We start from the raw sequence: 12,773 nt of genomic DNA, 5'->3' as shown, positions 1-12,773 counted from the left end.
CCCCCCCCCCCCCCCCCCCCCCCCCCCGCCAGCCGCACATTCCCACCAGCCCCTCTCCACCCTAAACTCCGGAGAATTCTTGGAATTTTCCTCCGGGTTTGCTTGCTGTGAGGGGAATACCAGGTGGGCCTATTGTGTTGCAGACATCAAAACCAGCCAAAGTCTCCAGATTTGAGGTTCTAAGAGACACCTTAAAAAGACAGAAAGAGCTAGTGGCCCCGAGTTCCGGTTCTGGCTCCTGGGGTGACCTAGGGAAGTCGTTCCTCTTCTATCGGCCTCAGTTTCCCCTTCTGTAAAGTGAGCGGGATCCAGGTGGGCACCAGGCGAGCACCAAGTAAGACGTCGCAGGCTCCCCGAGGCGTGACAAAGGAATTGTCTCTCGGCCCTCCGAGCACGCAATTCTCCCTGAGCGCCTTCTCTGCTGGGAGACGAACTCGCGCAGTGTCTTCGAGACGCCAGCACGCAGACTTCCGCGGCCCGGCCAACACCCCGTCCAGACCACCCGACGACACCCCTCCTCCCGGCCCAGCCCTCGAGCTGGCCTCAGAGTCCCCGCGCCGTGCCCCACATCCCTCCGTTGGAACGCCGCCCTCCCCAAGTCCCCCAGCGGAGCGAGCGGAAGGCGGGGCGGGGCGGGGCGCGCGGGAGGCGGAGCCGAGCCGGGGAATCCTGCTCCAGGCGAGCGCCCGACCCCGCAGAGCATCCGCGCGGTCCGAGGGCCCCCGCGCCGGGGGCGGCAGGGAACCCCAGAGCAACCGAGCTGGGAAGGATCCCCGCGCCGAGCGAAACACTGCCGCCGCCTCCGCGCAGTCCCCGCGGGCTGGCAGGTGTCTGGACACCCGCTCTCCGCCCGGCCGCCAGCTCCCGTGGTCCCGCCGTCAGCTCACCCGCCCGTCTCCCGCGCGCCATGCAGCCGCCGCCGGCCCGGCGCGCGTAAGGCATCCACCGCAGGCCATGCTGCCCCTGCTCGCTGTGCTGTTGGCCGCCGCCTGCCCGCTGCCGCCTGCCCGCGGCGGGGTCGCGGACGCGCCGGGCCTCATCGGGGCGCCCCCCAACGCCTCCGTCAACGCGTCGTCCGCGGGCGAGCCCGCCACCCCGCGGCTGCTGTCCTCGGAGGCTGCTGGGGCCCCCGAGCGCCCGGGCCCGGAGGAGGCAGCGACGCCGTGCAACATCAGCGTGCAGCGGCAGATGCTGAGCTCGCTGCTCGTGCGCTGGGGCCGCCCGCGGGGCTTCCAGTGCGACCTGCTGCTCTTCTCCACCAACGCGCACGGCCGCGCCTTCTTCGCCGCCGCCTTCCACCGCGTCGGGCCGCCGCTGCTCATCGAGCACCTGGGGCTGGCAGCCGGCGGCGCGCAGCAGGACCTGCGCCTCTGCGTGGGCTGCGGCTGGGTGCGCGGGCGTCCACCCGGCCGCCTCCGGCCCGCCGCCGCCGGGGCACCCACCGCGCTGCCCGCTTACCCTGCGGCCGAGCCCGCGGGGCCGCTGTGGCTGCAGGGCGAGCCGCTGCACTTCTGCTGCCTGGACTTCAGCCTCGAGGAGCTGCAGGGGGAGCCGGGCTGGAGGCTGAACCGCAAGCCCATCGAGTCCACGCTGGTGGCCTGCTTCATGACCCTGGTCATCGTCGTGTGGAGCGTGGCTGCCCTCATCTGGCCGGTGCCCATCATTGCCGGCTTCCTGCCCAACGGCATGGAGCAGCGCCGGACCACCGCCAGCGCCGCCAGCGCCGCCCCCGCCGCCGTGCCCGCGGGGACCACCGCCGCGGCCGCCGCTGCCGCTGCCGCCGCTGCTGCTGCCGCCGCCGTGACATCGGGGGCCGCGACCAAGTGACCCGCCCCGCGCCCCCCTGCGTCTTCCCGGTGTCCGCGCTCTCGGGGGCCTTTCCCGCCCGAGCTCGGCCCGTGTGCTTCGTGTAGTGACCGTTAGTTCTTCCGGGGAGGGGGTCGCCAGAAGGGTTCCGGCGTGTTCGCAAAGCAAGGTGTGTGCGGCGCTGTGGCTCCGAAAAGGTGCCGCCAGCCCTGGCACTTGCCGAGGGGTGGGGTCCGCCGCTGGGAAGACGGAGAGGAGGGACTTGGGCCCTTTCCCCTCTATTGCATCCCCTGCCCTCCTCCCTTCCGCACCCACGTGCCCTATATTCATGGCAGAAAATGACCAAATCCTGTGTATTTGTTTTATATATTTAATAACTGTTTTAAATGAAAGTTTTAGTAAAAAAAAATCAAATTGCTATTGCTGTAGTAAGGCAAGTTCTTTGTACCCAAACAGTATTTGAAGTTTGTTTGTTTTTTTAAATTTATTTAAAAGGGGGCGGGCATGGGAATGATTTAACACTGATATATTGTTACCGCTGAAAATGAATTTTATGAACCTTTTCCAAGTCGATCTATCCAGTGACGTGGCCTAGTGGGCGTTTCTTCTTGTACTTCTGTGTTTTGGGTTTTGGGGGTTTGTTTGTTTTTTTTGGCTTTTAATACAGACATTTTCCTCCAGAGTTGCGTATGTAGCTTTTTCTTTATTTGACTTAAGAAAAAGAATCCAAGAATTGTAAGATGTTCCCCTGAAATGTGGAGGGAGGGATTCGCCAAGAAGTTAGAGACGGGCTCATTCCGACTCTCTTACCCATCTGGGAAAGGTGAGAGAGATGGAGGCAGGTTCTTTTCCCTGATGGCAATTGCTTTGCCTGGCACTACACTGCCCCCATTCCCACCTCTCAGCTCACTGCCATTTGTCATGGCCGCAAACAAGGTTTTTATGTGATTTATCTATTTATCCACTGACCCTGGCTCTGCAAAGCACCCAGTAAAGTACCAAAATGGAAAAATCAATACGTATTCTGAGCCGGGTGTCTCACGGAAATGACTCACTTTAAAAAGCGCGTAGATTTCCTTTTCATTCGTGTAAACTTGAGCACGTGAGCACATTTCAGCGGCAGGCCTTTAACACTGGAGATATTATTTTAGCATTAAGATTTTTTTTTTTATCCTCACCCGAGGACATTTTTTTCATTGCTTTTAGAGAGAGAGAAACATCAATGTGAGAGAGAGAAGCACTGATTGGTTGCCTCCCATACTCACCCTGACTGGGGATTGCATGCACCTGGCCCCAGGGACGGAACCCAAAACCTAAGTAATGTGCCTGACGGGGAGTCGAACCCACAGCCTTTCAGTTACAGGATGACGCTCTAACCAACCGAGCCACACCAGCCACGGCGAGAGGAGCTTTTTATGAGGTAGATTATTGGGGACTAAATAGTTAATGATCACAAGGCTTCCTTTACTGCTGGTGTCCATGTTCCAGTGTCTGCTGAGTAGTTCCAATTCGTCCTGCTTTTCGAAAGAAAACATGAGAAGTCCTTAAAGTGACTGAATGCTAACACCACCTCAACAGCTGCTTGCCCTAGCTCCCTCTGCCCACTGCTGAGTGAACACCTTGTACCGTTCTCGAGCTCCACTTCTCAATGTGTGGTCCCTGGAACAGCAGCCTCAGCATCACCTGAGATCTTGTTAGGGATGCAGAACTCGCGGGCCCACCCAGGACCTGCTGAACCAGAAACTCGGGGGTGGAGCCCGGCAGTTTGTTTTAACAAGCCCGCCAATGGATTCTGATGCCTTTCAAATCGGAGAACCTTCCACATAGATGGCCTCCTTTTATCTTGAGATACCGGTATTATATCAAAGAAACAGGAGGATTTTTTCATGGGAATCTATCTGAAGGAGAGGCTGGCTCAGTGCCCTGCAGCGTCAGCTGCCTCTCTGGCTCTTTGGGGTCCAGGGCTATCTCTGACACAGGCCAGCCTCCCAGACGTTGAAGAAGCTCAATGTAATGCAAATCCCCTACGCTTTGCAGTTCACTGTCAATCTTCTGCCCCAGAGCAAGGTGGGTTGTGAACTACCCTCCTCTCCTACCCTGCGGTAACTAGCAGGAGGAAACCAATAACCGATAATCTTGGTCTCTGTTAATAGAATCATAGCATCTGTAAGTCCGGAAGGCACATTAAGCATTCCCGGGACAACGTACACTCAGTCTCTCTCCCTGCTCTTTCCCCAGCTGCAGCTGAGGCTCAGAGAGTTCCGGCATCTTGCTCACAGCCACACGGCTGCACGAGGAGGCAAAGATGAGACCAAACCTGGGTCTTCTGCCGAAACTTCCTTTCCTGGGAGAATTAGGAGCTAGCCACTCAGGGTCTGCTCCTCTGTTGGCCCACCCCTGTCATTGTCAGATTCTGGGAGCCCCAAACCCAAAGGGGCCAGGGAGCACTAATTTTAAATGAGACACTCGGCACTTAATATAACTTTATGTACATGCACTCATTGGATGGGTCCTAACGAATACTTTCTTAGGGTAGGTCTGAAATACCAGTATCAATTGCTACCACAATAGACCTTCCAGAAGGAAGGTTTTCAGAATTGCCAGAGAGGCTGTGGGGGGAGTGCGTGTGCAACCAGACCTGTGTGTGTGTGTACATGTATGTATGAATCTGATGGGCTGGTTAGTTCTCCTTCATGCTGATTTTGGCTGCTTTCTGAGAGCCGGAGCTCCAAGCAGGGGACTACCGACTGAGGTTCTGTCAGTCACTTCAAGTTGGGACCATCCAGGGGGTGAAGGAAGCCAGGCGCAGGCAGCCTCCGCTGTGGGGTTGGTGCCCTCTCGTCGGTTCGGTTCACATGGTCTCAGCAGTGCAACCCTGCCAAGCACGCGGTTAACTGAAGGGCACTCGCTAACTCCTTGGACAGAAGAAGTGTGCCCACACAGCCTGCGTGCATGCAGGGGCGGAATCCCCAGATCCCAGCCTGTTCTGAAAGCCTCCTAGAGACAGCTTGAGTTGCTAGTGACATAGCTGAAAATGGAATTGTGCTGTACTGAACTGTTTTTAAAACTTTGCTTCATTATGCAAGTGCTACATCACAGAAAACGAGAAACTACCCTTCATAAGATCAATGAATTAATATCAGCAACAACCCCAGCACTCATAAAGGGCCGTGGCTAACATTCATCAAAAATGTTCAAATGCATCTATGGTACAGATTTCAACCCAGGAGGTGCCTACTTTTTAGGGCTATTAGTTCCCCACTCAGGGACTCTTCAGTGGTCCCCTCCCTCTGCAGAAGGTAACGGAGGGCCTCACGGGGCAGGTGGTTTATGAAGGCTGACACGTGGGTACATTGCTGATATGCGGGTCCGAGGTCAGCTGCACAGGATATTGAAATCCAGCTGAGGACCAAAGGCCTGATAGAGATGAGGGGTGGGGGAAGGTGTGCTATCTTTCCATCCCGAGTTTATCACCTCCAGACACATATCAATGCCAGACTGAATTTCCCACCCATCTGGAGTGAGATCTCCACTCTGGAGTTCGAGGTCCCAGGTGTGGCTGATAAGGAAGAGAACAGAACTTTACAGGAGGAACAATGGGACTCATCCCTGCCAGTCATCACCCCAGAGCCGCCTTACAGTATCGAGGTCTGTCTGATGTCTTTGGTGCAAAAATGAATTCTGAAATTCAAAAGGCAGGAAGGATATTGCGTCTGTACGATGCTGCCCCCAAAGCTGTCACAGCTCCACAGGGCTGGGTCACAGCTGGATGCAGACGCCTTGCTGCAGGGGTGGGTGCTGAGGGTGGACCAGCCAGAGGGAGGAAGGAGATGGGCAGTCGCAGCCCCAGACAGGACCCATCAGGGGGTCAAAGTATGTTCAGCACCCCTTGCAATAAATGGACGGCGTTAAGGTTTTCTGTGGTGGATCTCATCCAGGATTGACTTCCCTAGAAGCAGAGCCTGTCACAGAGGGACTCACGCAAGGGATTATTGTAGGTGTCGGGGGGCGGGGGAAGCTGCTGAGCAGCAATGACACCTCAACGTTGCCCCCCCTGAAGGGAAAGGGCTGGACTTTTGTCTTCCTATTTCAGTCACTGGGAAGACCTTGGTGTTGGGGGCTGTACCACCTCCCTGGCAGCTCCCCTTTCTCTGGGCCCAGTTCTCCGGAGATGGAGCAGTTGCTCCCCGCCCTCACAGCAGCAGTGGGGGCAGTCCGCAGGCCCGGAAAGGGAACCTGGGCAGGGCCCGACTGCATTCACTGCGGGCCTCCCATTGCTCTTGAGACCCATGCCCAGTGATGGCAGGGTGGGGAGCGAAGCTCAGCCAGGCCAGTTGACCTTTTAGCTCCCTACCTGGCCTGGGTGCTGACCTCCCATCTCAGGCTGGCATAGCCTCTGGGTGTCCTGCACTTGTGCCGACTGAAATGTAGCTGGCTGTGCCATGCCGGCCCTCCCTGATGAAGCCAGAAGTCCCCGTCTTTGTCTCTGTGTTCAAGGTCCTGGCTCCCCAATACTGCATTACTAGAAGGGAGGTCCCACGGTGTTAGTATCAGTGTTAGTATTAATATTGATATTAGATAAAGTAATAGTATCTCTGCAGCTGCCAGCAGACTGGTAATAACATGAGACAGGACACCAGGGCACCTCCTTTGCCATTAATGCGCTGTTTGGCCAGGGACAAAGCCCTCCTCCTTCATGCCTCAGTTTCCTCCGCTGCAGAACGAGGTTGCTGGACAGGTGAGGCCCGGGCGCCTCCCGGCCCTCGGTTGGCGTTCTGGCTCCCCTCCCCATCTGCCAGGTCCGTCAAGCACAACTACAGAGAAACGCCCCTGCAGGATTCCTTCGCCAGGCAGACTGAAACCAGGGCCAAGGCCACTCATTTTTCTGGGTGACTTGAGGGGGAATATGATACAAATAAGAAAAAGGAGCTTTAAGGGTTTTTGCCACTGGATTGTCTAAACTGGCTATTTGTGTGGGTCTAACAAACTGTAAACTCATGAGTTTTGCATTCCTCTATTCAAATGGCCATTGCCCTGTGATGAAGATATTTTAAGCCAATGAGGCAAATAAGAAATGAGAAATTGTTGACATTGTTGACTTTGTCACTTGGCCTCGGGCATCACACTTGAAGGCAGGTCTACACAAGGTAAGGACAAGGAGACAGGAGCATGGGCTCTGTGCCCACGACACGCCAGGCACCTGGCCTTCCAAGTCCTCCCCCACGCAGTCTCACGAGGTAGGTCATGCTTTTTGAACCACAACCCCACCGCCGCCCCAAGGGCAGGCACCAGGTCTCTTTCAGGTGCCCATGACCTTGAGCATCAGACAAGAGCCCGCTGGCTCAGTGAGCAGCGCAGGCCAGCAGAGGCCGGAGCCAGTGGCCAGACCCACTGACGTGGTGGTAACGACGATGCAGCAAATTCATTCTCAGGTTCTTCCCCACAAGTCTCCCTCAGCACTGTGAGGACGTCCTTTCCCTCCCCCCGTCATTCCAGGAATCCCCAGCCTAATATCGCGGCTCCCCAAATCCCTTCTAAACATAGATCCCCGACTAGCGTGCTTGTGGGTTCGGGTGAGCCCAGGCTCATTATGACTCACATCCGCCCCTGCGGGAGCCCCTGGAGCTCACTGAGTTAGCCAGACAAGATGGCAGAATCCCTGTAGACTCACTCCAGCCCACCAGTTGCATTCGGAGGGAAGCCAAAAATCCAGCCAGGTTTGCTATTTCAGCTCATGGAGTTATTGTTCCTGCAGAATGGAGTGAGGACCAGCCAGGTAGGGCAGAGGTGAGGGTAATAGGGCCAGACTGTTCAGGTTCAAATCCTGGCCCTGCCACTTTCTAGCTGCTTTCTAGGTCTCAGTTTCCTTATCTGAAAATAGGGATCATAATAGTACCTCCCTATAGCTATTGCTGTAAAGATTTTAAAAGATAATGTACTGAAGAGTTCAGTTTCTCCCTATACCCTTCCAAAAACACAGATTCCTGCTGGAGCCCTGGCTCTGCCCTGTCCTACCTTGGGTTAAATACTTAACCTCAGCTTTCTCGTCTGTAAAATGGGCGTAATGACGCCTGTCCGTGCAGGGCTGTCGGGGGCAGAGTGAGAATGGCTGTGAAGTACCAGGCACGTGTAGGTGCTTGACAAACAGCACTGGGAGTGGTACTACTCCCAGGCAGCGATCCTCCCCCGTCCCGCAGACCAGCTGTCTCGTTCCATATTCAGGAAATACTCCTTCAGTGTTACTCTATGCCTGGTGGGCCACGGCGAGTCCCGGGTACACAGTGAAGATCAAACAGGCCCGGACCTTGCTCTCATAAAACAATAGCCTATGCTAGCCACCTCTGAGGTCCAAAAGGTTGAACCCATGCTCACCGGTAACTGACGGAAACCTGTGGGAGTTATTCTTACTACTAATCACTGTCCTCAGAAGCATCACCAACGGATGTCAGTGACCACCGGTGTCGTCGGTGGCCTGAGCAAGACAGGTCGGTGCTGTGAGAGTGTCATAAGGAAGCTGAGTACCTTCTTTGCTCCTCTTTTTAAAATGAACATTTGGGTGGCGCTGGCTGCTGTGGCTCAGTGGATTGAGCGCTGGCTTGCAAACCAAAGGGTCGCTGGTTCAATTCCCAGTCAGGGCACATGCCTGGGTTGTGGACCAGGTCCCCACTAGGGGGCATGTGAGAGGCAACCACACATTGATGTTTCTCTCCCTCTCTTTCTCCCTCCCTTCCCCTCTCTGAAAATAAATAAATAAAATCTTTTTAAAAAGTTAACAACTAGGGTGTAGATGTAAAGGGGAGGCTAACCTCCATCAACGGCGGCAGGGATACACAGAACGTGGCAGAGTCTGAAAACGAGAGAAATTCCCTCACACACTACGACGTGATGAATGTCGAAGACATCGTGCTGAGTGAAGTGAGCTAGTCACAAAAGGACAGATCTTGTATGATTCCACCTACACGGGGTACGGAGACGACTCAAATTCAGAGAGATGGAAAGTAGAGGGCACCAGGGGCTGGGGGAGCGGGCACTGGAGTTACTGCTTAAAGGTACAGGGTTTCTCTTTGGGGAAATGAAGACGTTTTGGAAATAGAGATTGGTGACGGTTTCCAAACATTGTGAATGTAATTAACGCCACTGAATTGTACACTGAAAAATAGTCAAAACGGCAAATTTTATGTTATGCATATTTTACCACAAATACGTATTTTTAAAATAATAACAAGAAAGGAAAGGCTTACCTGGTTCCGACCAAGACCTTAACAGGGGCCAGAAAAGATGGGTTTCGTCCTCTGCCCAGTACAGTGACCCAGAAATAGCTCCTTGCCCGAACGATGCTGCCCCGCCCCCTCTGTGGCTGCCCCGCCCACCCCGCCCTCTCCTAGCGTGCTCTCTTGCTAGCACCGCGTGAACGAGGGTACCTGGGCTTCTCTTTTCCTGGTCACCAGCAGCGACACATGCAGCTGTGGCTTTTGGGAGGGAGAGCTGAGCAGACCCTCTATTCCCGACCGTGATGCAGGCAATGGGTCCCTGGGCTTCTGGCCCCTGGTGGACCGACCTGAAGCAGACCCCATGGGCAGACAGGCTCCAGTGGTCCATGGGGGCAGGACCGGAAACGAGCGAGAGGGACGCGACCTTTCCCTGCTGCCGCCCGTTCCGTTTTCTTCTCTCTCAGGTCTGGGTCTTGCAGGAAAAATATCATTTCCTTGCTCTCTCCTGTCACTGAGAATTCTTCCTTCTGTTAACCCTCCCCAACTCCCAAGGCATCTCAGGGTTTGGAGGCAGCCTTGGGGCTTGGATGTAGTTCACTGGGGTGCCCAGACCCAGGGCAAGACGTAAAAGATGCAGCCTTGACATTTCACAGAAGGAAATAAATTTCTGCACAGTCATGGCTGGGCTCAGAGAGAGCGCGCGGGCGTCTTAATTCAGGCGCAGGATGAAAACTCTACAATCCCCGCACAGGCAGGAATAGGAGTAGCTGCCCCCTGGGAAACCAACCCAGACGAGATGGGATCCACGCCCACGACGGGGCTCGGCGCTCAAGGCGCACACGCTGCGTCATCTATGAAACGGGAGCCACCCAACACCTGCTGTACAGTGGTTGTCGCCCAACACTCCCCACAGCACACAGCCTGTCTGTACCCCCTTCCTGTGTATGGGCCATGCCACTCTGGTGGACAGGGGAGGGGTGGGTTTGATCGGAACGCTGTTTATTGAGATGTTACTAGCATCCGACTCCGTCCTGAGAACTTTTAAATATGCATACAGAAGACTTTGGTATCTCCCTACCCAGAGCCACTCTCCACTGACCATGTCCGTGCGTGTTGGCCCAACTTCCAAATGCCATCTTTTCTGACTCTGCCTTAATTCACGATGCCCAGGCACCAAATAAGCCAGAAGTGCCGAGCAATGAAGGTAACCCAGGGGGGCTGATGGGAATCAGTGGAGAAATGTCCCAGCTCCAACACCCTGGGCCAGGTAGCACATAAGAGACTGAGCCCAGGCCCCCACTGGCAGCACGTTGGCCGGATAAGTCACTTTTGCTGTCCCCTCCCCCTTGGGTCTCCCATCCCTCTCCTCAAGTGGTGTTTCCTGAGATCACTTCCCAAATAAATTGCTTACATCTGCATCTCTGAGGAGCAGATCAGGGAAACCCCAACTCGGATAGTGCATAATCTCCTTTATCCTCTACAAAGAACACAGGGAAGCAGGTCCTTTGAGCTCTCCTCTAAAGATGAGAAACTGATGTTAGAGACATTTGGTAACGTGCCTAAGACCCCACAGGGGTGAAGCTAGGGCTAGAATTCCAGCGTCTGGTTGCAGGGCCCCAGCCAAGCCGTCACTCAGCAAGCCAGCAAGGCAGTGGCTTGTCAGGGAAGTTTGAGACTGCAGAGGGTAAATCTCCCCCCCCTACCCCTGCTGAAGCCCCCTCCTCCACCATATGCACCAGCTCAGCAAGAGAGCGGGTAAGAGAGGAGGAAAGAACTCTCCCATCCCGCTGAGTGTCCACCACCAGGTGGCACCCTTTCCAGGAGGCCCAGATTAGCTCAGTAGACAACAGATAAAAGCAGGTTGTGTTCAAAGATCCCACCCAGCTACTCCCCAAAACCAAGCTGTCCACCTTCTGCCTTTCTGCAGAAGGCAGAATCTGAACTCAGAAATGTCTCAGAGCTCCCAGGACTCACGAGCTGCTTGAGTAACAGAACAATACCATCCTGTTAGGCAAACACTTGCAAGTACAAATTTCTAAGTACTGAAACTACTGTCCCCAAGTCCAGTGTTAGGCATTGTAAGGACCACTGGCAGTTAGAGGGAGGGCTTGGTGGGGCTGGAGGGCTTCCTGGAGGAAGTGGACTTGTGATGGACTCTGAAGTGCTGGTAGGATTTTCATAAAGAGGGAGGGAGGGAGCACAGCTTTTGAAGGGATGTTGTCCAGGACCACAGCATGAACAAATAAGCAGACAGGAGTGTCCTTGATGAGCCCTGAGGATTGAAGTAGGGTTGGGATGGATGGGGGTTGGGTGGAGGGAGAGGTCTGGAGAGGTAAGGAGGGCCAGGCGGTAAGCTGGAGGTGCCATGCCTCAGCAGGAGACTGAGGACTTCTTTCCAAGGGACACATCTCAGAGGCACAGATTTCTGAGCAAGGGAGTCACGTGATGAGTGGTGTAAGGAGGGGGAATCTGGGTCGCAGTGACAGCAATCAGGGCCAGTGACAGACGGATGAGCCAAAGGTTGGGTCCAATATTGTGGGCCTGGGTGACTGGAGACATCAAAGCCTTTTAGAGATGAAAGCGAGAGCTTTGAAGATTTAATCTTGTGCAGGCATTTGAAAACAGAGGGCCTAACTCAAGGTCACACAGCTAATTAGGGGCAGAGTCAGGAAATGAACTCACATGAAAGAGGGAGATGATTTGGGGCAAGAGATGAGAGGATGGATTTACCTCGGGAGTAATCGGGTCGCAGTGCACGGGGATGTACAGGTGGAAAAACCCACCAGGCAGTGAAAATGTGCGGCTGGTACCCAAGGAGGTGCCAGCCAGAACTGGCGGTGTAATCATCGTAGAATAGAGGACTCGGTTGGAACCCCTGGGGCAGTGTGCCCAGTCGACAGGCCAGAAGTCCAAAGACTGAAGCTTGGGATCCAAGAACAGGAGCCAGGACGCATGAGGCAGTCAGAGGTGGGATGTGGCCCAGCGGTGGACATGGTCAGTGTTCTCCACGGGCAGGGACACTGGGCTCCGACCTGCCCAGCCCCACTGTACCCTATAAAAGATCCCTGCAAATTCTTTGACCCCCCTCCCACTGAGACATGTGGGCTTTGCTTCCTCCCCATACATCTGGGTGGGCTCTGGCCGATGCGCCCACCCACAGACTAAAGACTGGCAGTCGCGACTTCCCGACTCTGGGAATCCAGCCACCATGTTGTGAGGAAGCCCCACAAAGCCCTTAGAGGGGCCCAAGTGACAAGGAAGCTCAGCTCTCATCTCTGCTGTGCCCTGCTCACACTAGCTTTGTGAGCAAAATAACCATTATCCCGAAGTCACTGAGGCTTGGGGCAGTGGGTTACGCAGCAACATCTGTTCTCCGCTCCAAGTGCATGCTGGGGGTCCATCTGGAGGTCCCTTCTCCCCGATCCTCCCTTTACTTCTATTCCGGTGGCAGGTGACCCACACTGGCTTAGAGCTCAGTGGCGGCCAGTGTTGAGGGTGGCCACAGGCCTCTGTGGGGGTATTGGGAGAGGCCACACAGAGGGGGCTCCTGCTCCCTCAATGAGAATAGAACAGGACAAGCTCTGGCCTCTGAGGGGCCCACTGGCAGCCCACAGCGCAGCCTCCTGCCCCATTGACACAGAGAAGACAGCACGTGCTGAGCCCATGGTACATCTGTCCCAGAGGACCGCTGGGACATCTGGGGCTTTGGCTGAACCAGGGACAAGTAGCCAAAGCATGTAAACAATCTGATGCCCA

The 12,773-nt window shown here is 55.2% G+C and overlaps 1 protein-coding gene across 1 annotated transcript; it reads left to right on the top strand.

Moving 5' to 3' along the window:
* The first annotated feature begins 658 nt into the window (after positions 1-658).
* Positions 659-2,469, top strand: TMEM158 (transmembrane protein 158). Its single transcript, XM_053929778.1, has one exon. The coding sequence runs from the start codon at positions 955-957 to the stop codon at positions 1,825-1,827; it is 873 nt and encodes a 290-aa protein (XP_053785753.1). The 5' UTR covers positions 659-954; the 3' UTR covers positions 1,828-2,469.
* The last annotated feature ends 10,304 nt before the right edge of the window (positions 2,470-12,773 follow it).

This window comes from Desmodus rotundus, chromosome 8 (assembly GCF_022682495.2).
Source record: "Desmodus rotundus isolate HL8 chromosome 8, HLdesRot8A.1, whole genome shotgun sequence".
NCBI classification, from domain to species: Eukaryota; Metazoa; Chordata; class Mammalia; order Chiroptera; family Phyllostomidae; genus Desmodus; species Desmodus rotundus.
Note: the sequence above shows the minus strand (reverse complement) of the source record. Positions and strands in the feature narration are given on the sequence as shown.

Coding starts and splice junctions, on each gene's coding strand:
- TMEM158 (XM_053929778.1), top strand. CDS start 955: ATGCTGCCCCTGCTCGCTGTGCTGTTGGCCGCCGCCTGCCCGCTGCCG.